Here is a 23,975-nt window from a genome sequence, read left to right on the forward strand (position 1 = left end):
GTCAGCGAGGAGAGATCGGTATCGGCGCCGGCGAGGAGAGATTGCGAGGGGCGAGAGAGAGGACCAGAGAAATCTAAAGAGGCGAGAGAGAGAGAGAGGGCGAGAGAGATAGGATTTTGGAAACGGCGAGAGAGATCGAGAGAAAGGAACCCTAAGAGGCTTATTGGATAAGATACGAACCATTAGATTGAAATCTAACGGTGGACAATACGCTACATGAGTAATTTTGACCCGCTATTGCACTGACGTAAAAGTATAGGGATTTTCTTGCAAATGACCATATCTGTATATCTCACATTTATATTCTAATACTAAAATTGTAGGTTTCATTACGTAAAAAGAACTCCCGAGTTAGAAATGGATTTCTTCATAGATTTTGCCATTTCTTGAAAAAAAATTAGTCAAACTTCTAAACAAGACTAATGATAGATTTGTAACTTAGCAAGGTATCAAGCCTTCAGTTCTATTGGAATTTATCTTTCTGCCATAATGAGCATAAACATAAATCATATCCAACCATGAAGGAAATGTTTCCTATTAAATGTCTGCGTTTAATCCTAGGAAGAGGAAACAATATTGTTTACAAAAAGAGAGCAATAACAAAAATGAACCCAAGATATCATCATACAAATGACCAAGGTAATTCCACTTGATCTACAAAGAGCTCATTTAACAAAGAAATGCATAGATACACGCTTCTCCTGGACTTGTATCTGCATTCAAAAAGAAGGCGGCATGCTCAACCATTCAAGAGTAGCAGAATATTAGGCACACACACCTGGAAATGATCTAGATCTTAAGTATTAGGCCAATTGGACTATGATCACTGCCAGTGACATCTGGAAGAATGTAAGAATCATAAACTTGATCTGCTAGGGACTCTGAGACGAGAAAATAATCCAGTCGCCAACCTGCCCACGCGAACAATGTAATTAAGATATGTATTTGGAACCATAATAGCTAAATTTGTATGTAACTCAAAAAGCATAAAAACAAAAAAAGACCTTTATTGGTTTTGCGCCCGCCATGCCTATAACCCCAGTAAGTATAGCCCACAACACCAGGATGTTGCTTTCTAAAGGTATCCACAAAGCCCTTTGACAAAAAGTTCATCTCGAATGATTCCCTTTCTTCATTTGTAAAGCCAGCACTTCTGCGATTTCCCTGTGATTAAGTTACTTCTTGTAAGGTTCTCCTGGATATCATAATCTTATTTGACTACCAGAAAGTGGTAAACAACAATAGGCTTTCAAAAAGTGTATCTCTTACGGCAGGATTATAAATGTCAATCTCTTGATGAGCGCAGTTAAGGTCACCAGTTAGAATTACAGGTTTAGACTTCTCCAATTCCTACAAAGAACAAAAGAATTGCATCAATTCAGTATGCCACTCTAGCTAGTAAAACAGCCGCAGCAGAATTGTTGAAAGAAGAATAGTATCAATCTGTCAACTGTCATATGAATGTGAACAAATAGGAAAACCTAATGGTCTTTTAAGCATGATCTAAGCAGTGGGATAGATGAGAAAATAGCAATAAAGGAATAATCCCTGCCTTAAAGAAGAAGTCGAAATTAGTAAGCTTACTTTCATGTGACTGCTAAGAGATGGATCCCATTCCTTAATCCTGTAACTCTGAAAGCAAGATGTAGTCAAGAAAAGCATATCTTTAGAGATGCTTTAGTACGATTAACTACATAACGAGAGGCCAATCAGAAAATGACAGGGAAGAGATCAACTACCAATCTTCTCAGACCATCACCAGAGTTTGGCACATATCCACTTATCAAGTAAAATTTCTCGAACTCCACGGTCACAAGCCGCCCCTCACTATCATGATCTGGAATACCAAGTCCATACACGACAGAGATTGGCTTTATCTGCCAAAATAGTAGAAAAAGGAATGATCAAAGGGAAATGCTATTTGGTGACAAATATAATGGGTCATACAGCAAACTTAGGTAAAGGCAATATATTAAATGCCTCTATTTCATGCCAAACACAAGGTCGCTTAATTATAATAGAACGGGAAAGAGTAAGATTATCAATTCAATTGAGAGCAGGATTTCTTCTTTACAAGAAGCACATCTTTGGTTCCTTAGCTAACAATAACTATCTTTTCTGACCCCAGGTGCAACCCAGAGTCAATGGTGGATGGCAGAGAATGTACTTAACCAACAATTCAGTTGCATCAGCATTTGGAGACACAAAAAGAAAACTAGCATACTCGCGAAATAATGGCACACCCAGAATAGCCTAGCTTTGAAACACTGCATGTCCAGAAGCTGCTGTCATAACCTTTGATCAAAGTCTCCTTGATCTCCTCAACATCCTTCTCCTGTGCACAATCTTAAAGAAAAAAAGGTCAACAAAATATTTGAAAGAGAGAAAGAGATAGCCACATAGGGTGTTCAAAATTCAAACAAGATTCTTGCCTGTATTTTTGTTTCTTGAAGACATAAAACATCAAAATCCTCCCTCTGTGCCAGTTGAAGTGCTGAGAAAGTCTTCAGTCTGAGTAAAGCTCTCAATCCATTAACATTCCAAGATACGAGCTTCACGAACTTTGTGTCTCTGCTAAGAGGTGGAGGCCTCATTGTCTTAGGATTATAGGGAATCCATCCAGCTTGCGGCTTCTTGTGGGCAAATATAGTCCATGGTTCAACATGGTCCATGGGAAGACCTACTTGATCTAAGATTCCTTCATTTCTTTGAATTATTACAGAGTCTTCCTTCCATTTTCGGCCCCGTCTCACATCTAGAATCCAAAGTATGAAAACCAGATCATTTTTCTAAGACCAAAACAAATAGTATATGTTTCTCTCATTTACTATGGAAATGAGCATACCAATTATTTCTTCTTCCTTCGTAGATGAATCATTAAGTGTCACATGAGTTCCAGAGTCACTTTCAACACTGACACTTTCAACTGATTGCTTCTTTCTTCTGCTTCTCTTCTGCATGCTAGTAACTTCAGCAACAGTCGTTGAACTATGAGCATTATCATCAACAGTTGCAACCTTAGCTTTCCTCTTTGACGGTGGATTCCGAGGGTTTGTTCTCTCAGTACCTGATGAAAGCATAGTCTCACCCATTGAAAGCAAACCTAACCAGGCATTAACCATGTTTAGAAATTTCAGGCAAATACTAAACATATTCCAAAGATTCTTAAGAAATTAAAAGAAAAAAAACATCATACCATCATCGCTTTTAACTGAAGAACGCATGAGGGCCGAAACTAGGTCCTTTTTACTACCTTTGGCAGATACTCCTACTTTCCTAGAATTTGAGTGACAAAACACAACAATTACAATAGATAAAACAATTGCCCATCAAATTCATACAAGTTACCTCAACAATAGGAAAAAGAACTACTACCTTGTTAATGTCCTAAGTTCTTTTACTGTCATCTTGTGAAGCCTATCAGGGTCCCTCCTGATATCCTCAATTTCGGCATAGTTTTCCATAACATCCTCCTATAACCACACAAAAAAGAAATAAAAAAACAAAAAATAAACCCAGCAAATTGTATTGATAGAAACCAACTTCTTTGCAACTTAAAAGGAAATGTGCAAAGACTCAACTGATCCCTTAGAAAACTTTGCATCTTTCTTGCTATCAATGGACGTGGAAACTGCTCCGGACGAGCTAGAATAGCGCATCTCTGACCTTATCCCCTTCGATTTCATCAGCACTAAACCCCCTGCCCTCAAATTCCTCTTTTGTAGCCAAAAAATACTAGTTCAAAGAAACAGAATAGTAAAGAGACAAATAAATTATATAGATATAGCAAATAGTTCCGCAGGAAACAAACAATCATGCGCAAACCAATCAAAAAAAAAAAAAAAGGAACGATCTATTCGCTAACTAGCAAACAGTTACCCAAATATACGCTTTTTTGCACCGAATTCTAGCCAGAGTGGACGGCGTACGTAAGAAAGTAAAGAAACTAGATGAGAGAGAGAGAGGAGAACCTTACGTTTGGATTATAGAAGAGGCCCGGAGCAATGGCATCTCCAAACCAAGAACAAAGCGGAGGAGAGCAAGAAGTGAAGAAGATAGAGCGAGCGAGGCCCATAAAGGACGCAACTTTTTCCTCCCCATTTTTGGGCCCCAAACATACTGATTGGACCGGCCCAGAAATTTATCGGGCTTCCTTTGGTACCCTTTTTTTATTGGAACTTTTTCACATAACGCCCTATAATTTAGTAATTAATTCTCTATTTGTAATTTGATCCCCTTTTTTCTATAATTTTTTCTGTCACACCATATATTAAATTAACCTAATCAATCTCTAAACAAATAGCACACAAGTGCCACTATTTCTTTAGAACACCGAATTTACCTTTTAAAATACTGGAAAAAATATCTTTGTAAAAATATTCTTATCTAAAGTACCAATATAAAATCAACCGTGCGGCTGACTGTGCAGTCAAACGTGGTAAGACTACGTCGCAGATTCCATTCCGCTTTGTAACTGCCTAAATTTTGATTCCTTAAAATACTAATATAAATCCTAACATTTTTGAAGCAATTTTTTACAGTAGTTTAGTAAATTTCGGAATTAGATCACTAGAGGGTACCTTTCTAATTTTATTCCTAGAGTTAAAAGAAAGCATGAGTACTTAGTCAAAATAATAAATATTATATAAAAATTATAGAAAAAAAGAAAATGAGAGTTTGAATTATAAATAAACTAAAGAAAGATGTTAACCATAAAAATCTCTTAAAACATAGGTGTTATTTGAAATATTCTCTATCAGTATTTTATTAGATGACTATTAGCATTTATCACCCTACCCTTTCATATTTTATTTAATATTGCCCCTTGCATGATGCGATTGCGTTGCAGATGATTCCGCTAATTAATGCATATTATTACGAGCAAAACCGTATACAAATTAATGCCTATGATTCCGCTAATTATTCCAATCCAAAAATTAGTTGCTAATTTGATAATACCAAATGTGGATTTCAAATTAAAGATTAAAACAAAGAAGTGGATATAAAATCTTAACGTTTTGGCAACTTGCTACGAGGATTATGTAATTATACCTAATAAGCCTTGATTAGAGCATATGAGCTTTAAATAATTATTTAAACTTAATATATAATTTATTTATTTTATAAATTAATTATTTAAACTTAATATATATAATTAATTCGATAAGAAACAGTATACTTGGAAAAATATCATTGACACCTTTAAAATGTGTTTAAAATTAAATTATTCTAAAATTTTAATTTATTAATTATATTAAGAAGATTTATTAATTAATTTGAATATAATATATAAATATTCAGTTTTTAATAATTAAAAATAAATAAATATAGAGTTTAGTGCATTGGAGATGTTCTTGGCGCTACTAATCATCTAGCAGTGGATTTATTTGTCAGGGGATCACGATTTAAAGATTTCGATTTGGTTCTCTAAAATATAGCAAATCACGATAAATGCAGAAAGATACGCTGCATTAAACCGTCTTATATTGCAAGTTATAACAACCATTTCCTCTCTATATAAAGCTCACCACCTTCGTCTTCCTCCTCGAGAAAGAGAGAAAATGGCCAAGAACACCGCCACCCTCCTTGTTTCGTTCATGCTAGTTTTCTTAGTAATGACATCAAGTGAGTCTCTCTCTCTCTCTCTCTCTCTCTCTAGGGATTAATCGGTTCTTATAAAAAAAAATCATATGAAAAATGGAGGAATTGGGTTACAAAATTCAATCGCATCCAAAATGTTTTGATAGTATTTGAAAGGAAAGTATTAAATGTTTATTAGATTTAACAGACATAATCAGAACTGTTAGATGCGCGCGATTGATATATTGACTCAAGACTAATGATAGTTACCTTACTTTTTGCAGGTTTAGCAACTTCCATGGCTGCAACTACTAAAGCAGTCGGAAGGATTTGCAGGAGAGATGAGGATTGTCGTCCATACTGTGGAAAGTGCCTTTTTGCTGAATGCATTGCAAACCGATGCTTCTGCACTTGCGATACTTGAAATGTTTTCTAATGGATTACTGTTAGGAGTCAACAATGGAATGAAATAATTGCTTCATAACTACGCAAAAATTTGGTGCTTCAATTCTTTGTTCCTTGGGGTTATTTATTTCGCTTGCTTCCATTTCAGCTATATTATTATTGGGGCTATATTAACTCCGTTAGCTTACTATCATCCGATGAGCTCGAGAAACAAATTTGACAGCATTTATAAAGAACTCTACAGTTGTTGATTCCAGTTCAGCACAATCCATGAAAAATCTCCTCCGAATGTTCCGATAACACCAATAAGAGTTAACATTCATCTGATGCAAAAGTTATGCTACAACCTTTCATAAACAAAGATTAAATCTTGATCTTTTCTCATTATTATTGTCTGGTTTTAATTGGTGTGCCACTCATGACTACTAGAGGAATTACAGACTCAAAAGCTTTAACCAGCAATGCCACCTTCCTCTTCGGCGCAGGGGCCAATTTTGTGACTACCTTCTGTAGTGCATAATCTGTCATCCACTCTGTTGCATTTTTTCTTTCTTTTTTTGCTGTTTGCCGCAGATCGATTAATTTTGGTTCGCAAACTGGAAGAGACTGTGGTGTTTGGGTATCTTCTACTTTGTTATTTCCATTCTCCTCTTCGATCGCGGTGCTTTGTACTGTTTTATTGACATTGCATCCATCAGGTGTTAGATAGGCTTCATCTTTAGCACCAGAATGCATATTAGATTCATGTATTTCTGCTTCATCCTCATGCCTGAAGTTACAACCACGACATTCCAAATTACAACTCTCCGGAGCAACAATATTACGCTTCTTAGCTATCTCATCTTCGAGACCGCAATCAGATGAAGACTCTTCAGCATTCTCTATTAAGTAGTCAGTTTCTTCAGCTTCGAATTCGCAATCACCACCTCCCAATCTAATACCTTCAGAAGATAAGCCATTGCATTCCTGATCGATACTATCTTGAAATGTGATCTCTGGATTATACAAGGGCTCAGCATCTGTTATCTTCTCCGAGTTGACAGTTGCATTTGTGCAACTATCTAGCAGATATGGCTCATGGACTTCTTCATATTCTAAGTTACTTCCTTTATATACGAATTGATTTCCTTCGGAAGACACAAGAATATTTTTCTCAACTATCTCATCTTCAGGTATCATTTCTGAGTAAAACGAGAACTCATCATATGCATGATTCACATCGCGGTCATTTTTATTGCTAGGACATGACCAGGTTTCCTCTTCACAATTCATTCCGGTTGCTTCGTATATTAACACGTTCGCATTACTGTAGGCAAAATCCTCACCATCAGAAGCCCACTCTCCATAATCTTCCTCAGCTTGTAGTCGAAGATCATACTCCGAGGATTTAAGAAAATTCATGAAACCATCTATATCTTCAGCAGAAATGTCAGTACCCTGGTCAAGATCAAATCTATAGCTTATGTCCGAATAGGTTTCAGGTAATAGATTTGAAGCCTCCTCTTCGCAGCGTGCCTCATCGTAATCCATAGAAGAAGCAGCCTTGAGAAATTTAGATAGTTTTCCGTTAATTGCTTCTTGAGTGCTTTGTTCCTTTCTAGTTGCTAATTTTGAAGTATTGGTCTCAACTGAGAGACCATTCCTCAAGCTTCTTTGCCTGAGCAAAGGTAAATCTTTCAGTGGAGGAGGCTTATGACCATTTAGAGAACAGTAGGGGGATCGACAGACCTTCAGTACTGAAGTCTTTTCAGATTCAGAACCTCCTGGATGGAGGTCTAGTGTCTTGTTGATCTTTGAATCCTTCAGAGTCCATGAGAATGTGGCTGTGTCTATGTTCTTCTTAGGAAGCGGTGGCATCCGCAGAGTCTTCTCCATTGTAGGCCTTTTCGGATTCTTGATACATCGCATTGCTGAAGTGCTTGCATTCTTGGCTTCGGAATCAAAAAAAGTTAATGTCGGATTGGAGCTTCTTGTTGGCTTCATATAATTTGGCATGCAATCGGATTGTCCGACCGCAGAAATCTTGGAGCAATTTGGAGACTCGTTCAGCTGAATACTTTGGCATCCATTGGAGGACTTGCTTAAAACATCCAAATTTGAGGCCTTTGTGGGTCTGAAAGCCTTCATCATCATCATCTTCTTCTTCTTCTTCTTCTTCAGATCATCTCCTCCCTCACTTGCTCTATCATGACCCTTCATTGGTTCTGTTTGAGGCCTTAGACAGAATTCAGCAGTTGAAGAATGCAGATCAATAAAGTCTTCGTCTTTTGTTAGGACTGGGTGAACTCCTCACGAGATGTGTAGTTTTCATTGGCTGAGCTCTTCATTAGGTCAGCTATGTCGAATTCTTTAGCAGGCTGTTAGCTTCTCTAATCAGATCTTGACTTCATTTTTATTAATTGCCCCCCAAGTTCCAGTTGGCTTTCATGTTATTTAATAGAAAGAAAAATCCATTATGGAATGCATGCCCCTAGTTTTCTTTGTTGGATAAATATGAACAGTTGTACAAAAAGAATATTATTCGTCACAATTATGCAATCTTGAATTATTATTATTATTATTATTATTATTCTTTTCTATCATATTAGAAAGTCATAGATTTAAGGTCGGAAAAATGCTAAACACTTTTTTTTTAATATCTAACTAAGTTTTCTCTTCAAAAAATTAAAATAAAAAAATAAGACTAATTAATTAAGTTTTAAACTTAGCCTCAAACTAAATAAGCCCTAACAAACCAACCAACCAGTGTTACTCTTGAAGTAACTCTCGAACTCTCCTCTCTCCAAAAATCCAATGGTATCATTGGAACCATCTTTTAATCTCCAAACCGAACTCTCCAATATTTTCAAAAGGTATTATTGCTTATTTTTCGATCACGCCATCAACATCTATTGCTGTGTGAATTAAGTATAATTAATGACCAACCAAAGCTAACGTACAAAATAAGCTAGTCCAAGAGTATATGATACGGGACGAACCTTATAGCTCGAGTTCAAATCGAAGACCAAGATCGAGTTAATAAATCTAAATCCAACAAAAAAGTTGGAAAAAAAAAAAAGAAGACAATGAAGTGGGTCAATAATTTGACCTATCCACTAAGTGGAAATCTCCATTAGTGGCCAACTTCGCTATCTCATCGCAACCTACATATTGTATATATATATAGAGAGAGAGAGAGAGAAGCGCGGGAGTTTTATAGTTATCGTTGTGGTCACTCTTCCCTTACCTTGGCTTTTGGAGAAGGAAAGAAGAGAAGGGCCAAAGCACGCGTTTGGTTGCGATCTCTTTTGCTCTTGTTTGTTTCTCATTTGTCCCGATCTGGGAAGAGATGGTTTAGATTTGAAGTCAGACTCGGTCGCGTTACGTTCTTATCCTTCTCTCTTGCTGATCTGGATCCTCGTCAGCGTACACCTATGTCCTTTTTGTTCATTTCCCTGGCCCAGAATTTTTGGAACAGAAAGAACCTTCTTTTCTTTTTTCTCACTTTGGTAGTGATTTCTAGCAAGTTTATGAGTTGGGTTCTGATCAAAAATTGATTTGGATGGTCTGAGAGTTTTTTTTTGTCCTGTAAGATTGAAGCTAAAGAAGGGAAAGATTTGGATCCTGAAACTCCTCTTTATTATTAATTTTTTTTGTTGTGATTTAAAATCCAATTTTCTCGCTCTGGGAATTCAATTTATTGGTGGAATCGAGACCATATCAGAATTGAAGCTAAAGAAGGGAAAGATCGAACGTTTGCAACCCCAATAATGGACATCACCAACGACGCCAGTCTTGATTCATTCTCGATCGGCCCTTCCACGGTCGTCGGACGCACGATCGCCTTCCGGATCCTTCTATGCCGGTCGATGTCGGAGCTCCGGCGGCGGCTCGCAGGCTTCCTTCGCGACGCTCTGCTCCCGGCGCTGTCCTGGTTCCACCCCAAGAACACCCAGGGGATTCTTGTGATGGTCACCCTCATGGTTTTCCTCTTGAAGAGGTTCACCAACGTCAGAGCGAGGGCGGAGTCGGCGCACTGGCGCAAATTCTGGCGTGACATGATGAGGGGTGCGTTGACCTATGAGGAGTGGGCGCATGCAGCCAAGATGCTCGACAAGGAGACTCTGAAAGCGAACGAGTCGGATCTTTACGACGAGGAGTTGGTACGGAACAAGCTTCAAGAGCTTCGGAGTAGGAGGGAAGAGGGATCATTGAGAGATGTGGTCTTCTGTATGCGCGGCGATCTGATGAGGAACTTGGGCAATATGTGCAACCCTGAGCTGCATAAAGGAAGGCTTCAGGTATTAAAAGTAGTTAGTTACATGGCCAATTTTGATCTAGCAAGTAAAATTTTCTGCATACAGCTTCCCTGCTCTAATTATTGTTGGAAATCCATTGAGACTATATTTGTCTTTTAATAGTATCAGATGATCAAAGCTGGAAGGTTGTATACCTAGGAAAAACGAAATTAAGACTTGGCTAGATTTGCTGTCTTTGTAACTTTGTTTGAATTAATGCATGCTGAAGTCCAAAAGAAATGCTCTTGCTTAGGTATATGCATTTTTAAAACGTAATGTTTAAAATTTAAGAACTGCAAGACTTGGCATGTTGATGACCTGAGATCAATTAGTTAATTAATTAACTGTATCTGCTGTGTGGTTGAGTATATACTATTCTTAATTGACTTTGTTATAGTATCTATATTTTCTATTTGTTATGGTGCAACATTTGCATTTATCTAGTTTTTTTTCACAAATATCAAAACTCAAGTGATCCTATAATCCATGCTGTTATAATTTAGGTGCCAAAACTCATAAAGGAGTACATTGATGAGGTTTCAACTCAGCTGAAAATGGTATGTAACTCTGATTCAGATGAGCTGACTTTGGAGGAGAAGCTTGCATTCATGCACGAGACAAGGCATGGGTTTGGTAGGACAGCCCTGCTCTTGAGTGGGGGTGCTTCATTAGGAGCTTTCCATGTGGGCGTAGTGAAAACGTTGGTTCAGCATAAGATTTTGCCTCGGATAATTGCCGGTTCCAGTGTAGGTTCAATTATGTGTGCTATTGTAGCAACACGATCATGGCCTGAGCTACAGAGCTTTTTTGAGGATTCTTTGCATTCTTTACAGTTCTTTGATCAGCTGGGTGGGATTTTCACAGTCATCAAGAGGGTTATGACTCGTGGGGCAGTTCACGAGATCAGGCAATTGCAGAGTCTTTTGAGACATCTCACAAGTAATTTAACATTTCAAGAGGCTTACGACATGACTGGACGTATTCTCAGCGTCACTGTTTGCTCTGCCAGAAAGCATGAGCCGCCGCGATGCCTTAATTACTTGACTTCACCTCATGTTCTTATATGGAGTGCTGTCACTGCTTCTTGTGCGTTTCCAGGTCTATTTGAGGCTCAAGAGTTGATGGCAAAGGATAGATTTGGTGAAATTGTTCCTTTCCTTGCACCCTTTTCAGCGGGTCCTGAGCAAGCTTCAGGCACTTCAGCACGCCGTTGGAGGGATGGAAGTTTGGAGAGTGATTTGCCAATGATGCAATTGAAGGAGTTGTTCAATGTAAATCATTTCATTGTTAGCCAGGCCAATCCTCACATAGTCCCATTATTGAGGCTCAAGGAACTGATCAGATCTTATGGTGGCCGCTTTGCTGCCAAGGTAATATTTTATTCTTTGCTCTCTGATTTGATGATCTTTACTTCTATTTTGTACATCATCCTTAGACTTTGATCTGAAATTTCTACCATATTCTTGTGATTATGGTAAAATATGGCAATTTTTTTCCGATCGGTCTGGAAGAATGAGAGTATGGCCCACAGTGACCAAGGAAATAATGATCAACAGTAATTTTTCCTCTTTAAAACATGTCTGTGGTTCCTGCATGTCTGCATCATTTTTATAGACAATGAAAACAAATTTATGCTCCTTTTTAACTTGTGCGACAGCTGATTTCATTTGTTTATATCAAATGTAGCTCGCTGATCTTGCTGAGATGGAGGTTAAGCATCGTTGCAACCAAATTCTGGAACTTGGCTTTCCGTTGGGAGGAATAGCAAAGTTGTTTGCTCAAGATTGGGAGGGTGATGTCACAGTAGTTATGCCTGCCACACTTGCTCAGGTTCTTGATACTTTTATCTTTATTCTTTGCTTTCTAGTTTAAAGTTTTGATGACTGCAGGCAGAATAAACTAATTTGAGATTTTGTTTTTCTTCTCATTTTTCAGTATTCAAAGATCATACAGAACCCCTCCTATGTGGAGCTCCAAAAGGCTGCCAACCAAGGCAGGAGATGTACTTGGGAGAAGCTCTCTGCAATTAAGACAAATTGTGCAATTGAACTTGCATTAGACGAATGCGTCGCGCTTCTTAACCACATGCACAGGCTAAAAAGGAGTGCTGAAAGAGCAGCTGCTTCACAAGGAAACACCAACTTTATTAGGTTCCGTCCTTCAAGGAGGATCCCGTCATGGAATTCAATCGCAAGAGAGAATTCGTCAGGCTCTCTCAACGAAGACAGCCTTGCAGATGGTGGTCTTGTTGGCGGACTATCGAACAGAAGTCAGCATGCCCAACAAATTGTATATGACAGCAGCGAGAGCGAGTCAGAGAGTAAAGACTTGTATTCTTGGACAAGAAATGGCGGGCCTCTCATGAGGACAGCATCTGCTAACAAGTTCATCAATTTCGTTCAGAATCTTGAGGTTGAATCAGAATTTAAAATGTCCTCATCAATGCAAGATGAGATCGATGCATCGGCAACTGATTCCAATCCCATGGTGGCGGAGTTTGTTGGTAGAGATCCTCTCCACGAAAGCGTTGAATTTGTAATTTCCGACAAAAGCTCAGAAAATACAGGCTCTGGAGCACATGAGGTTAGCATCAGTAGAATTCCTCCTAGTCCTTCTACTAGCATTATGGTTTCTGACGGCGATTTCTTGCAACCTGAAAGGACCCATAATGGAGTTCTGTTAAATATTGTGAAAAAGGATGTTCTAATTGTACAAAGGAACAGTGAATATGAACAGCAGCGAGGCTCTAATTCAGTGGAATCAGATCTAGGAACAATACAAACAGAATGTTTTGATGCAAGTTCACCCTTTGGCGATGATGATGATGATGATGATGATGATGATGATGATACATCAGCTCATTGTTATAATGATTGAACTATCGTTGATCAGGTAATTGATGGTTGAAAGGCAATGTGTCCTCTTACGGTGCATTCACCCGAATCCATGGGGGAACGGGATGAACTATCGAGCTGAAAGTATTCTGCTGTATATTTTTGGTTGCCAACTGTAACTAATTTTTCATGTACAGTATATTGAATGATCATGAGGGCTTCCTTCATCAGGATATATATATACGATAAAGATACAAATTTTCTTCCCTCAAAATATTCTTCTATGCTTATATAAGCTTCTAAATTTATATTTGTGTGTCATAGGCATATATGCAAACAAGATAAGGATGCTTTTTGTCTTTTTATAGTTTAATTAATTAATTAATTAATTTTAATAGTTAGTTAGATTTGATTTTGATGGGTGTCCATGCAAAACTAGATTTTCTGAGGGGTCAAATGTAGATATCAACTTTAAGGAGGCTTATATGCAAATATCACCTTTAAATAGCGTTGTGCACAAATAAGAGATGTTCGAAGGGTTTACATGCAAAAAAAATAAAATAATATTTTATACAGTCGTTATAAATATTCTTTGTTTTTATATACAATAGATTGATTAGATATTAAAAATAAATCATTAATTAATTTCGTGTGTGATATAAGATGTGATTTTAATAAAATAATAAAAGAATTATATCTTAGTATCTAACTGTTATTTTTAGAATAAGGAAAAAAGAATTATTCTTAAAATTAACGGGTCATACTGTCAAACTCTTAAAATAAGTAAAAGAAGTACACAACCAACTATTGACTGGTACGGTGGTCCTCAAGAACAATGGGCGATGAGGTGATTACAAAACAAAACGACGATCCCAACCCCTCCCGCCCTTTCGTGACCACTTAATAGTAAGAGTATTTAACATCAAACAGGAAACACGAACTTAAGGAAGGTAGAGTCAATCGCAGCCGTCCATTCCCATCATCCTAACGAATGCGTCGAAGCACACGAACCCGTTGCCGTCTTTATCGAGGCCAGAGATAATGCTACGGCAGTCGTCGATGGAGCACCCCTCGTCGCCGAGTTTAACCAACATCGCATGCAGCTCCTCCGCCGAGATCTTCCCGTCCCCGTCCGCGTCAAACACCTCGAACGCCCCCCTCATCTCCTCGGGATCCGCGGCGCCCACGTCCAGCGCCGCGATCTCCTCGAGATTCACGCTCTCCGCCTCCGCCTCCGCCAGCATCGCCGCGACCTCCTCCTCCGCCGGCGTCAGCCGCCGGAGGACGGCCTCGAGCTCGCGCCGCGTGGCCGGGAGGACCGATCTGGGGGTGGATCCGATAAGGTGGTCAGTGGATACGGATTCGGATGAGGAGGAAGGCGAGGTGGTAGCGGATGCGAAGGAGGACGGATCCGTACGGGAAACGGGTCGGTTTTTTTTGGGCTTCTTCTTCTTCTTCGAGGAGGAGGAGGATCCGAAGAAGGGAGGGCGTAAGGTGGGGATAAGCTTCATGGTCGCGGAGGAGGAGGAAGAGGAGGAGAAAGTGGGAGTTTCCACTTCGAGGGTGGTGAGAGGGGAAGGAGTTAGTCGTTAATTATATAAAGAGATGGGAGGAAGTGAAAGTTCCGGGAAGTTTCCCCAGGAGCAATTCAATCTATATTCTTCTATAAGAGGTTTCAACGAGCGAGGATGAGAGGGTGGGAATGCGGGCATACGTACGTACGGCGACTAAATGGGTGAGCACATATAGTATTTGTTTGTATATATATATATATATATATATATATATATAGGAAATTTGCATTTAACACCCTTAACTTTTACACATACTTTTTGCACGTATAACCTTTCAAAATCTCTTATAACGTGTATATATATATATGTATGAAGACTGAAGTTGAGTACAGTACAAGGAAAGACAAGAGCATACGGACATTGCAAAAGGTTTTATTTTATGTTGTTATGTCTTATTAAATGTTGGTTGCAAAGTACGCAGCTGAGACAAAATAATATCCTTCGGTTTTAAATTTTTTGGTCTCCTTTTCGACTTACTATCATATCAGTCTTATCATCTCCCGTGATTGCATGCGTTGAGAAAGAGGGGGCCGGGAAATAGCTAGGAAATCTCACTCCCATCAGCCACACCAATTCCTGTCCTTGTCCAATGTCCTTGGAAGGAGGAAACACAGTATATATTTGGAACATTAAACCTTTTACCTGCCAAATAGAGAAGGTACATGGATCTATTAGAGATTTAGAGGGCCTTGGTCTGTGGTAGGGACCTCAAGTACGTTTTGTTTTTATTATGATTCACACTTTATAATAATTGAAATTTTATCACTTAAACCCAATACTTTACTTTACTTTACTTTACTTTACTTCTAAGGCATCATATACATTTTATGAACTATTTTAAGTGTTTTAATATATAGATTTTTATTTATTTTAAGCATGAGCTAATGTTAGGTGAAAATTAATTCAAAGTAGTTTTTTAGGTAATTTTACATAGGTAAAGTGTAACACTCAATAATAATAAAAATAAAAGGTGGAATATATTTGATAAATTTCTCTGACACAAAAAATATTCATCAATTTTTTTGTCTAATAGTAATAGCCTCTGAAGTTCATAGGAATCTCTACATAATCCGCAAGAATACAACATAAAGAATCCAAACCCGGTCAGTGAACAGGAGGCATACTCGACCAAAACTGTTCCCTTCTCTGGGCTTTGATAGGACACTACCCTTCTGCCAGTCTCGGTGAGTTGCACTTTTTTTTTTTTGTCTTTCCATGCCAGCCTGGGTGAGTTTCACGTTGCGTCGTGCAGTCCCCTTAAGGACTTTCATGGTTGTCCACTTACTGGTAAGTGGCATCCAATGTGTCCTCTCCTCGCCAAGGACTTACTCGGTCACGGTGGATATTCTCATATATTCTTTAATAGGATCTAGTTTACTTCTTCCTTGCACGAAAGCAAGTGGTATGGTAGAAATTTTCTTCCAGTTTTGACGATGGCGTTACCAAAGTGGGAGTGAGGAAGGATCCAGGAAGTTACTCTCATCTCTGACCCTTCTAAAAGCAATTAGTAAGTCCACAAGGAGAACAATAAAATTATAAATTTTCATGCAACTTGGAATTGAGCGGATTTTTTTATAAAATTTAATTCATAAAATGCATATCTTTCTTATGAGTATTCTTCATTCATTTTACAAACGATATTAGGGTGTTGATGTGCATATTATCCATGTCATACTATTCCACCAGTGTCACTAGTAAAACTTGAAGCATACATACATGCAGATTGATAACAACGGGAGCTAATTAAAGAGCTTACAACATTATTGTTAAGAAGGACTAGGTTAAGTTACAACTAGTGTACAGTATGTTGAAGTGGATAACACTAATCCAGTTCATGGTCTGGCTGGAATTAATACAAGAGTTCACTTAGATGGATAATCACATACGAGTTGAGATAAATAGTAAGCGAAAGACCATGAGCTTCATCTCTGCAGTTGAGCTGCTTCTCTACAATGTGCCCATTTCTGTTAATCTCGGCTGCTACTGTCTGCAGAGGAAAGACAGCTCATTAGCAGAAAACGAGTCGTGTCGAGTTCATAAGACATTTTCATAGTGTTTTAAAGGGCAAAAGAAACAGTACATCTTCTCTCAATACATCTTACTTCATTATTTATTATGGAGGTTGCACCTCCATCTCTTCGATGCCTTGGCAGTTTTCCTCAGATGTACTTCCATGATTGTTTGTAGACACTTTTGGATCTGGGCCCATTATCCAGCATGAAGGACTTAGTCATCTCAGGGGGCAAAAGAAAAAAAGGATATCTTTTCGGGGAAACTTTACAGTTTGAGAGTATACATGTAGTGGCCAGCAGCATCCCTTAACGAGAAATTGAAGTCGGGAAACTTACCAGGATGAGATGGAACAGGTGATGGTGGTAATTCCTCTTTTATAGGTGTCATAAGCTTTTCTGAAGGCCTGTGAAAGAGCAAATGAGCAACAGTGCGGTCTATGGGATTGGTATCTGTTTCTGCATCACCCATTTTAGGGCATCTGGGAACAAAAACAAAGGAGATTAAGGTGAACTTTTCATTTGCATACAAACACGAGAATATAGGTTCAAACTGCAAGCATAGTTGGCAGACAGTTAAGGAAACGTCCAGTACCTATAGGGAAAATGGAATATGATACAACACAATGGAACTTAAGGGCAAAAAAGGAAAGAAAATATCAATAAAGTGAAGTCAAGTGAAATCCTGCATTAATTAAAGGACGTAGAACTACAACTCTACAAGGCCAAGTAGACCATGGTTACACAGTAAGAAAATATTAGATGATCTAGAATGTCAGAGATGCCCTTCTATTAATGGTTTCTCCCAAACTTACTGCGCAATGTCAATTGGTTGAAGAACTATAATGATATATTAGCAGCCGGTTCTGCTCTGAGTTTGAAGGATTGCCATCTCGATGAAAAGCCATCATATAGCAAAGATAGAGAATCCTCAGCATGCAAACTAGCAAATAAGCAGCACCATATAAAGTTACCATTTTATTAATACTTCAGTGTCCTTACGAAAAGTAAGCAGTAATTTTCTGAAATCATCACAGTTTCTGAGACCATTTCTTAATGTTAGAATCCAGTTGGTGAATTCTTGTCATTTCAAGAAGTGGACAGTCAAATCAACATCCTATTTAGATCTTGCATCTCCCTTTAACAACATTTTAGAAGTTAATTTCTAAGGAGACTCTGACAGCGTTTCAGAATAAGTATGGTTTTACACAAAATTGCTACTGAATGGTAATTCTTCTAATTTGATACAAGAGGATGTGAAGAACAAAAGTAGATAGAAAATTTGTCAAATAAGTATCAATATATAGCACGACAGTATTACCCAATAAGTAACATAATCTGTAAAAGTTAATGCCCACTTGGGCACAACAATTCAAAAGTTGCAGGAGTGAGAATTACTTGTTACCAGCATTTAAGATTGAGTGTATATACGTCACTTACCTCTTTTTTCTATTTGTTTCGTCAATTTCTGAAGAGTCATCTTCATCTTTGTTACTCTTGTTAGTACTATTTCTGTCACTAGCATTTTGCCTTTCCATGGCACTTTGAGCTAGACGAAGCAAACTATCACGAATGCAGAGCCGTACTCTATTGTCCAACTGTAGATCAGAAACCATTTTTAGGGCCTTACAAAAGATTGACTGTCAGCTAAACACTACACTTTAGAAAGTAAAAGAACGACCTTCATCAAAAGAAATGCAATGACAAATACATAAGGCGGCATGTTTGGAAAGAACCCATTCTAGTAAGTAGCGACACTATACCTTTCCCAGAGCATCTTGAAGCTGATAATATATTGTTTCCTCTAAATAGGGATCATCAACCATAACAGAGATCTTCTGAGACTCATCTTGAACTGCTAGATTGCTCAGCTCTGATGATGAAACGTTATTTATAGCATCTTCAAGAGCAAGAGAACTGGTCAAAGAATCCATATTATGTTTTCTTGGTGAACATTCCTGAGGGACTAAAGTGTCGCTACCAGAACCTTGATGGCCAAATTGCTGTTGTTGCTGCTGAATTGCAAGCATTGCCTGCATCTGTTGTCGCCGCCTCAGCTTTTCAATCTTTTCTTGAGGTGTCATCATTGATGGCCTTGAAGGCACGTCAGACAGCTTCTCTAAGGAATTTGAATTCTTTGATGAATCTGTAAATGTCCTATAGCCAACAGAAGCAGGTTTTGATTGGCTCCTTTCCACATGAACATTTGGCAACACTGCACTGGCAGGAAAAGAATACGAATATCCGCAGCCAGACAATAAAAACTGATTAGACTGGCCTAGTTCTATCATATTCTCAGCGTCTGCAACTTGCATATGTCGACCAACAGGGGGGGGTTGAAAGATCTGCTGCAAATGAGTCTTAACCAGTGTATGCATACTTGGACTTGCAAACTGCTGGCCTTGGTTATTTTTATGGAGCAATGAACTAGTTGCATTTTGGGAAACTTTGTTCTTCCATCTTTCTTCATCCTTTTTACGTGATTTTAGTAGCTTCTTTTGTATATCACCCTACATAGATGATTACAAATATGAAGTGCATATATAAACTGGGTCATGCAATGCCACTTAAGATGTGAGTTAACAGAATCTTTCATATGCCACTTTAGAATAATTAGTACAGATGTAAGAATCTTCAAGGCAATTGGATGTTATATGTAGAGATTCTTGCTTCTAACGGGATATTGCAAATTGCTCCTCTTTTGGATCATGTTAATGTGCTGATGCACAATTAAATACCTTCTTTGAGGACTGGCTAGGTTTCCCAGAGTATTCACTAGTAACATGATTTTTGGGTTCAGCTTGCTCTCCACCTTTCACAGTACCATCGGCTATCTGCCAAAGTAAATAAGAAATGTAGTGAAAGAAAATCTATGATAACAAATGAAAAACATCTATGTAATCGCCTATGTACCTCCTCCTCTTGTTTACTTCTTCCACCAGAAATTTTATTAAAGTGGAAGGTGGAAGAACCATGATCAGAAGATTGTTCCCTGTTTAACTGCAAATCCTGCAGATCAGAAACAATTCAAAAATGTTTTCTTCATTGTGAGCAAAAGGTAATGCCACTAATCAGGTATGAGGCTATCATATTCACATAGCACAGTACTAGTAACAATCTTAGATGTGCACATACAGGTAAGGGGATTGACTGTGCAGTGCCACTGATTACATCTGATGATGCAGACAGGAACTCGCTATTTCCAGCCATTTCATTACAAAATATGGAGTTGTTGTTGCTGCAAATCATGAAAGTAGTTATTCTTTGTCAGATAAGTAGTACTGAGTTGCGAATGGTGACGCTAATAAAATATGGCCTAAACCAAAACAGCAAGCAGGAGATTAAAAATATAACCCAAACAGTAGGTAAGTTTTACCTAAATATGCGGTCAAGATCATCAAAGTCTCCAATATTAGCCCAATCGCAGTCAAGAAAACTTTCATTCTCCTTGTCTTCATGGTCATGACAAAATACGCCTGGCTCACCATCTAGCTGCACTGTATGATGGGTTAAAAACCTACATGATATGTTTAAAGACGACACATCTTTATAACAGAACACTCCACTAGAATGACGCAAACCTCTACCTCTTATATCATTTCTAACTTTGTTTAAGTTGGATGCAGCATTGAAGTCGTCCATATATGCTGCTGCCATCGAATCCTGATCACTTTCGTTGTTGTAACTTCTATCAAGTGCAGCATTTAAAGAAGGAAGATCAGGCCACGGTTCCATGTCAAGTTGCGGATCAGAACATTCTTCATTTGCTTGAAAGGCAGATTGATTTTCCATATTATACCCATTGAAATCAATTTTTTCTCTAGAAGTGTGCTCAGAGGATCCCAAATCACTACCCGCTTCAACATTTTTCTGCTTTTTATCATAATCTCCAAAATTAAGGAATATATTCTCTTCATTGCCCTTGGGATAAGGTGGCACAATATGGTCTTCGGTTTCAGTGAATTCAGCCCATATTGTTTCACCTACCTGAAATTTTAAGAACATGAAAGAAAAACATGATATGTACCTTGAGGTTTAGAAAGCAAAAGAGACAAAAATAAATAGGTTGACTATTTTCTTCCAGCTGATCACCATGACATATTGTTGCCATCACGACAGAATCGAGCTATATATTCCTAGCTAAAGTAACGATAGGAAAGAATAATTAAGAAACAAAATCAAGCTATACATTCCTAGCCCAAGTAAGGATAAATAATAATAAGTGACTTGAGTAGTTGCACCTTCTTTAGTAAGGACTAAGGAGCTGTTCCCTAAGTGCAAGTCACAGCAGTCTCTTCAAACAAGAACTATAATCAAATACGGATAACACAGAAACTTAGAAAAGATACTCATCGAAAATGTAAAAAAGCAATGACCAAAACAAAGTAATGATTCCATAATGTACTACATCCTGCGAAGTCTGTACAGAATAAAGTAAAAAATGATAGGGTTCTGTGGCCAATTAACGAACCACCAACCCATCCATTGGTGCCATGCTTTAGAGCAGAACTAAGGGAAGAAGGGACACTCACAGGTGAAGCTTATAAAAGCAGTAGCAGATGGAGTTATCTATATCATATAGATTTTGCATCATTGACAAACACGGAAGATGCAACTTATATGGTTCAATACTTCTTTATGCCAGCTAGATATGGTTTTTATTTAAATCCATGCAGATATTCATGATGTCAATAATTTAGGCCACCTCAATCTGGTTTCATCAAACAGATCTAGTCCAGTTTCTGCACATGGACAAAACAAAGATTATGGATTACATCTGACAGAAGGTTATATCAACCTTGAAAGAACATAACATAGTCCAAATTACAGACCAAACCACAATGGCTGCAAAAGTCCCAAGAAGTGGTCCAAACATGTCTCCATAAATTAGAGACCAATTAGAACAACTTTTGATACTTCATTTGTTTTAGATTTTCTTCGTAGATATAGAAAGAACTTTAAGCTACTGCAGTTTGCATGGATAAATATACAGCCCAAGGTGAAAGGAAGACTAGCATGAATATATTTAGATTTGAATACTTGCATTATTAGAATGATTATGCAAGAAGATATTATCTTTCACTTGACCTCCTTTACTCCATGGGCTTAGGTGGAACCTTATATGATTTATCAAAGCAACTTGCAGAAACTCTCAGATTCTGCTTTTAAGCAAACTCTAGAAAGGCACTAGAGACATAAAAAACTGTTGGTAAGTGGAGGTTCAAATCTGAAAAGTGTTCTCACTTATTGCATAATTTGAATAAAGACGTTATTTCCAATTTGCCACTTTATGATAGTTTATCTTTCCCAAACTTTAAAGCAATTATGGCACGGCTCAGCACAGCACGTGCCGGCCGTGCCGTAAGAAGAGGAGAGAAAAATGTACCGCCTTGGTCGTCATTGTCGCCGCTCGCCCGAGCTCGCGTCAAGTGCCCTAGCGGGGAGAGGAGAGAGAGAGAGAGAGAGAGAGAGAGAGAGAGAGAGAGAGAGAGAGAGAGAGAGAGAGGGTTTATCGGTTAAAACTTAAGTTGCGGATCCCATCCTTGCTTTAAAGCATTTAAAGAAGTGTTGGAACTTGGAAACAATTTCATAATTATAAACATTAAAAATTTCAAATAGCTAAATCCCATACTAACTTTTGGGAATTGATATAGATCTAAAAAAGAGACTGAAGCTACTATTATTTGGGAACTAATATAGCTTCGTAAAGGATCCCCATTATGGATGAAATTGAGCATTCCATGATGATCGACGAATTGTCATCATACTAAAAGTAAGAACTTCTTCCTGATAAGTTTTTTCTCCTTTGATTCCATTATGTTCCTACCATCCTCTCTTCCTCATAAGAACTTCTTCCTGAAATAGCTTTGCATCTCTAATCTCAGACCAAGTTTTAAGCTCCTTTAAACATTTTTATTATAGTTTTATGATGTTTCATTGTATCCAAGTTTATGTGAAAGTTGATACATATTATATGCCCCAGCTTCTAAGATCTACACCATGGGAAGATACCAAGGATACACCGTGGCCCTTCCTTAAATCAACAAGGAGCTTAACTTAACATTGAACACTTAACTGGATTGAATACTCACCTCAACTACCCTCAATCAATGATAACTCTATAGTGACAAATCTAACTAGTTACTCATCCTTAATGGAGAAACTATTAGACCAGCAGAAACCCCTATGTTTCTTTCTACATTACATACAAATTTAGAACTCTAATATCAAGCATCTACTCCTCCAACTTAAAAGAAAAAAATGAACTACCAACACAAATCTAAAATCGATGACTTCGTACCCCTACTAATAAACTACTCAACCATTTCTGCACACAGATCTACGCGTATTCCAGTAAACCATCAACTAAATAAACAAAACAACACCCATGAAAATTACCAATTTGATAACAAAAAAATCCAACCAATTAAACTCTAGAACACATCAATAAAGAGACCCACCAAGAATTAGAAACGAAAACCAACTGAAATAGAGGAATCGAGAATAAGAAACCTGATCTTGGTCGTTCCAATCAAACATCTTCGAAGCAGCTAAAGATCTCCAACCCGAGGCCCGAAATCTCACCGCGCTCGAAGTCCAAACCGCACATCTCCAAAGCTCGCCGGATCCACCTCCGAATCGCCACGCGAAGACCCCTGCGAAATCGACGCAGCCGTCTCCTTTGCTTTTCCTCGCGACCTGCTCCTCTACCCCCCACCCCTCCGAGAGGACTCCAGAGCGAGCGGACACGTGGCGGTGATTGATAGCCTCCTGTCGAAGTGGTGAGCCAGGGGCCGCCACGTGTAGGTTAAGCATCTCGGCTTGTGGCGGAGAGGGGTCGATCAAATGCTGCGCGCTGATTGGTTTCTTTGGCGGGGTCTCATTTGGGGTGGATTTGATTTGGGTTTCATTTGGGCCGCCAATTTCCCGAAGGTTCTAGTGGGTGGTGTGGGTGGGTTTAGCTGTCGCTGTTAACTAAGTCGCGCATTCTTATCTCCCCCGCCACGCCAGCTGATACGGGATTAATTACTTACTTAGTGGACTGCTGGATTTCATTAATTATTTATTTAAACTAATGCGATTTGTTGGTTTCTCTACGTGACACGCGTCTCATATATGAGCCACAAACCATCTTATAATATTTTCACATTTAGCATCTAAATTAGGATAGAGAAAAAGATTAATTCCGGAGTGTAGTTTAAACTTTATTTGGGCCTTAGATTCTTATCTCGGCCCTCTTTCTTTCTAGTGGGTTGGGTCAAGCAAGCCAGAGCCCTTCATAAATCCTATGGTCCC

General features: G+C 38.4%; 5 protein-coding genes across 11 annotated transcripts; 1 reads left to right on the top strand and 4 right to left on the bottom strand.

The window, feature by feature from the left end:
- Positions 1-576: 576 nt before the first annotated feature.
- Positions 577-4,123, bottom strand: LOC140798609 (DNA-(apurinic or apyrimidinic site) endonuclease, chloroplastic). 4 transcript variants are annotated; one of them, XM_073152528.1, is made up of 12 exons: positions 3,977-4,123; positions 3,582-3,735; positions 3,376-3,473; positions 3,197-3,276; positions 2,846-3,067; positions 2,433-2,755; positions 2,225-2,335; positions 1,740-1,877; positions 1,585-1,632; positions 1,270-1,350; positions 1,005-1,164; positions 577-911 (listed from the first exon to the last, which is right to left on the bottom strand). In XM_073152528.1, exons 1-12 carry the CDS (start codon positions 4,099-4,101, stop codon positions 790-792), a joined length of 1,662 nt encoding a protein of 553 aa, XP_073008629.1. In that variant the 5' UTR covers positions 4,102-4,123; the 3' UTR covers positions 577-789. The 4 variants fall into 4 exon arrangements, with proteins under 4 accessions (XP_073008629.1, XP_073008626.1, XP_073008628.1 ...); XM_073152525.1 differs by having other exon boundaries at positions 2,846-3,103; XM_073152527.1 differs by having other exon boundaries at positions 2,846-3,103; positions 3,972-4,090.
- A 2,249-nt stretch (positions 4,124-6,372) lies between these two features.
- Positions 6,373-8,215, bottom strand: LOC140798521 (uncharacterized). The gene has a single exon (XM_073152377.1). The coding sequence runs from the start codon at positions 8,182-8,184 to the stop codon at positions 6,373-6,375; it is 1,812 nt and encodes a 603-aa protein (XP_073008478.1). The 5' UTR covers positions 8,185-8,215.
- Positions 8,216-9,421: 1,206 nt separating this feature from the next.
- On the top strand, positions 9,422-13,370 carry LOC140798500 (triacylglycerol lipase SDP1-like). 2 transcript variants are annotated; one of them, XM_073152349.1, is made up of 5 exons: positions 9,592-10,265; positions 10,766-11,632; positions 11,949-12,092; positions 12,198-12,845; positions 12,923-13,370. In XM_073152349.1, the coding sequence occupies exons 1-5, from the start codon at positions 9,735-9,737 to the stop codon at positions 12,929-12,931; spliced, it is 2,199 nt and encodes a 732-aa protein (XP_073008450.1). In that variant the 5' UTR covers positions 9,592-9,734; the 3' UTR covers positions 12,932-13,370. The 2 variants fall into 2 exon arrangements, with proteins under 2 accessions (XP_073008449.1, XP_073008450.1); XM_073152348.1 differs by having other exon boundaries at positions 9,422-10,265; positions 12,198-13,370.
- Positions 13,371-14,052: 682 nt separating this feature from the next.
- Positions 14,053-14,607, bottom strand: LOC140798522 (probable calcium-binding protein CML35). The gene has a single exon (XM_073152378.1). It carries the CDS (start codon positions 14,605-14,607, stop codon positions 14,053-14,055), a length of 555 nt encoding a protein of 184 aa, XP_073008479.1.
- Positions 14,608-16,393: 1,786 nt separating this feature from the next.
- LOC140799349 (protein LNK2-like) lies at positions 16,394-23,602 on the bottom strand. Of its 3 annotated transcripts, none has more exons than XM_073153654.1 (11): positions 23,193-23,602; positions 20,267-20,666; positions 20,056-20,176; positions 19,815-19,917; positions 19,593-19,688; positions 19,418-19,513; positions 18,443-19,189; positions 18,120-18,277; positions 17,019-17,161; positions 16,773-16,869; positions 16,394-16,657 (listed from the first exon to the last, which is right to left on the bottom strand). In XM_073153654.1, the coding sequence occupies exons 1-10, from the start codon at positions 23,493-23,495 to the stop codon at positions 16,784-16,786; spliced, it is 2,253 nt and encodes a 750-aa protein (XP_073009755.1). In that variant the 5' UTR covers positions 23,496-23,602; the 3' UTR covers positions 16,394-16,657; positions 16,773-16,783. The 3 variants fall into 3 exon arrangements, with proteins under 3 accessions (XP_073009755.1, XP_073009756.1, XP_073009757.1); XM_073153655.1 differs by having other exon boundaries at positions 16,751-16,869; XM_073153656.1 differs by having other exon boundaries at positions 20,056-20,167; positions 23,193-23,515.
- Positions 23,603-23,975: the final 373 nt, after the last annotated feature.

Source organism: Typha latifolia, chromosome 12 (assembly GCF_019914945.1).
Source record: "Typha latifolia isolate L0001 chromosome 12, TyphaL0001v2, whole genome shotgun sequence".
Taxonomy (NCBI): Eukaryota; Viridiplantae; Streptophyta; class Magnoliopsida; order Poales; family Typhaceae; genus Typha; species Typha latifolia.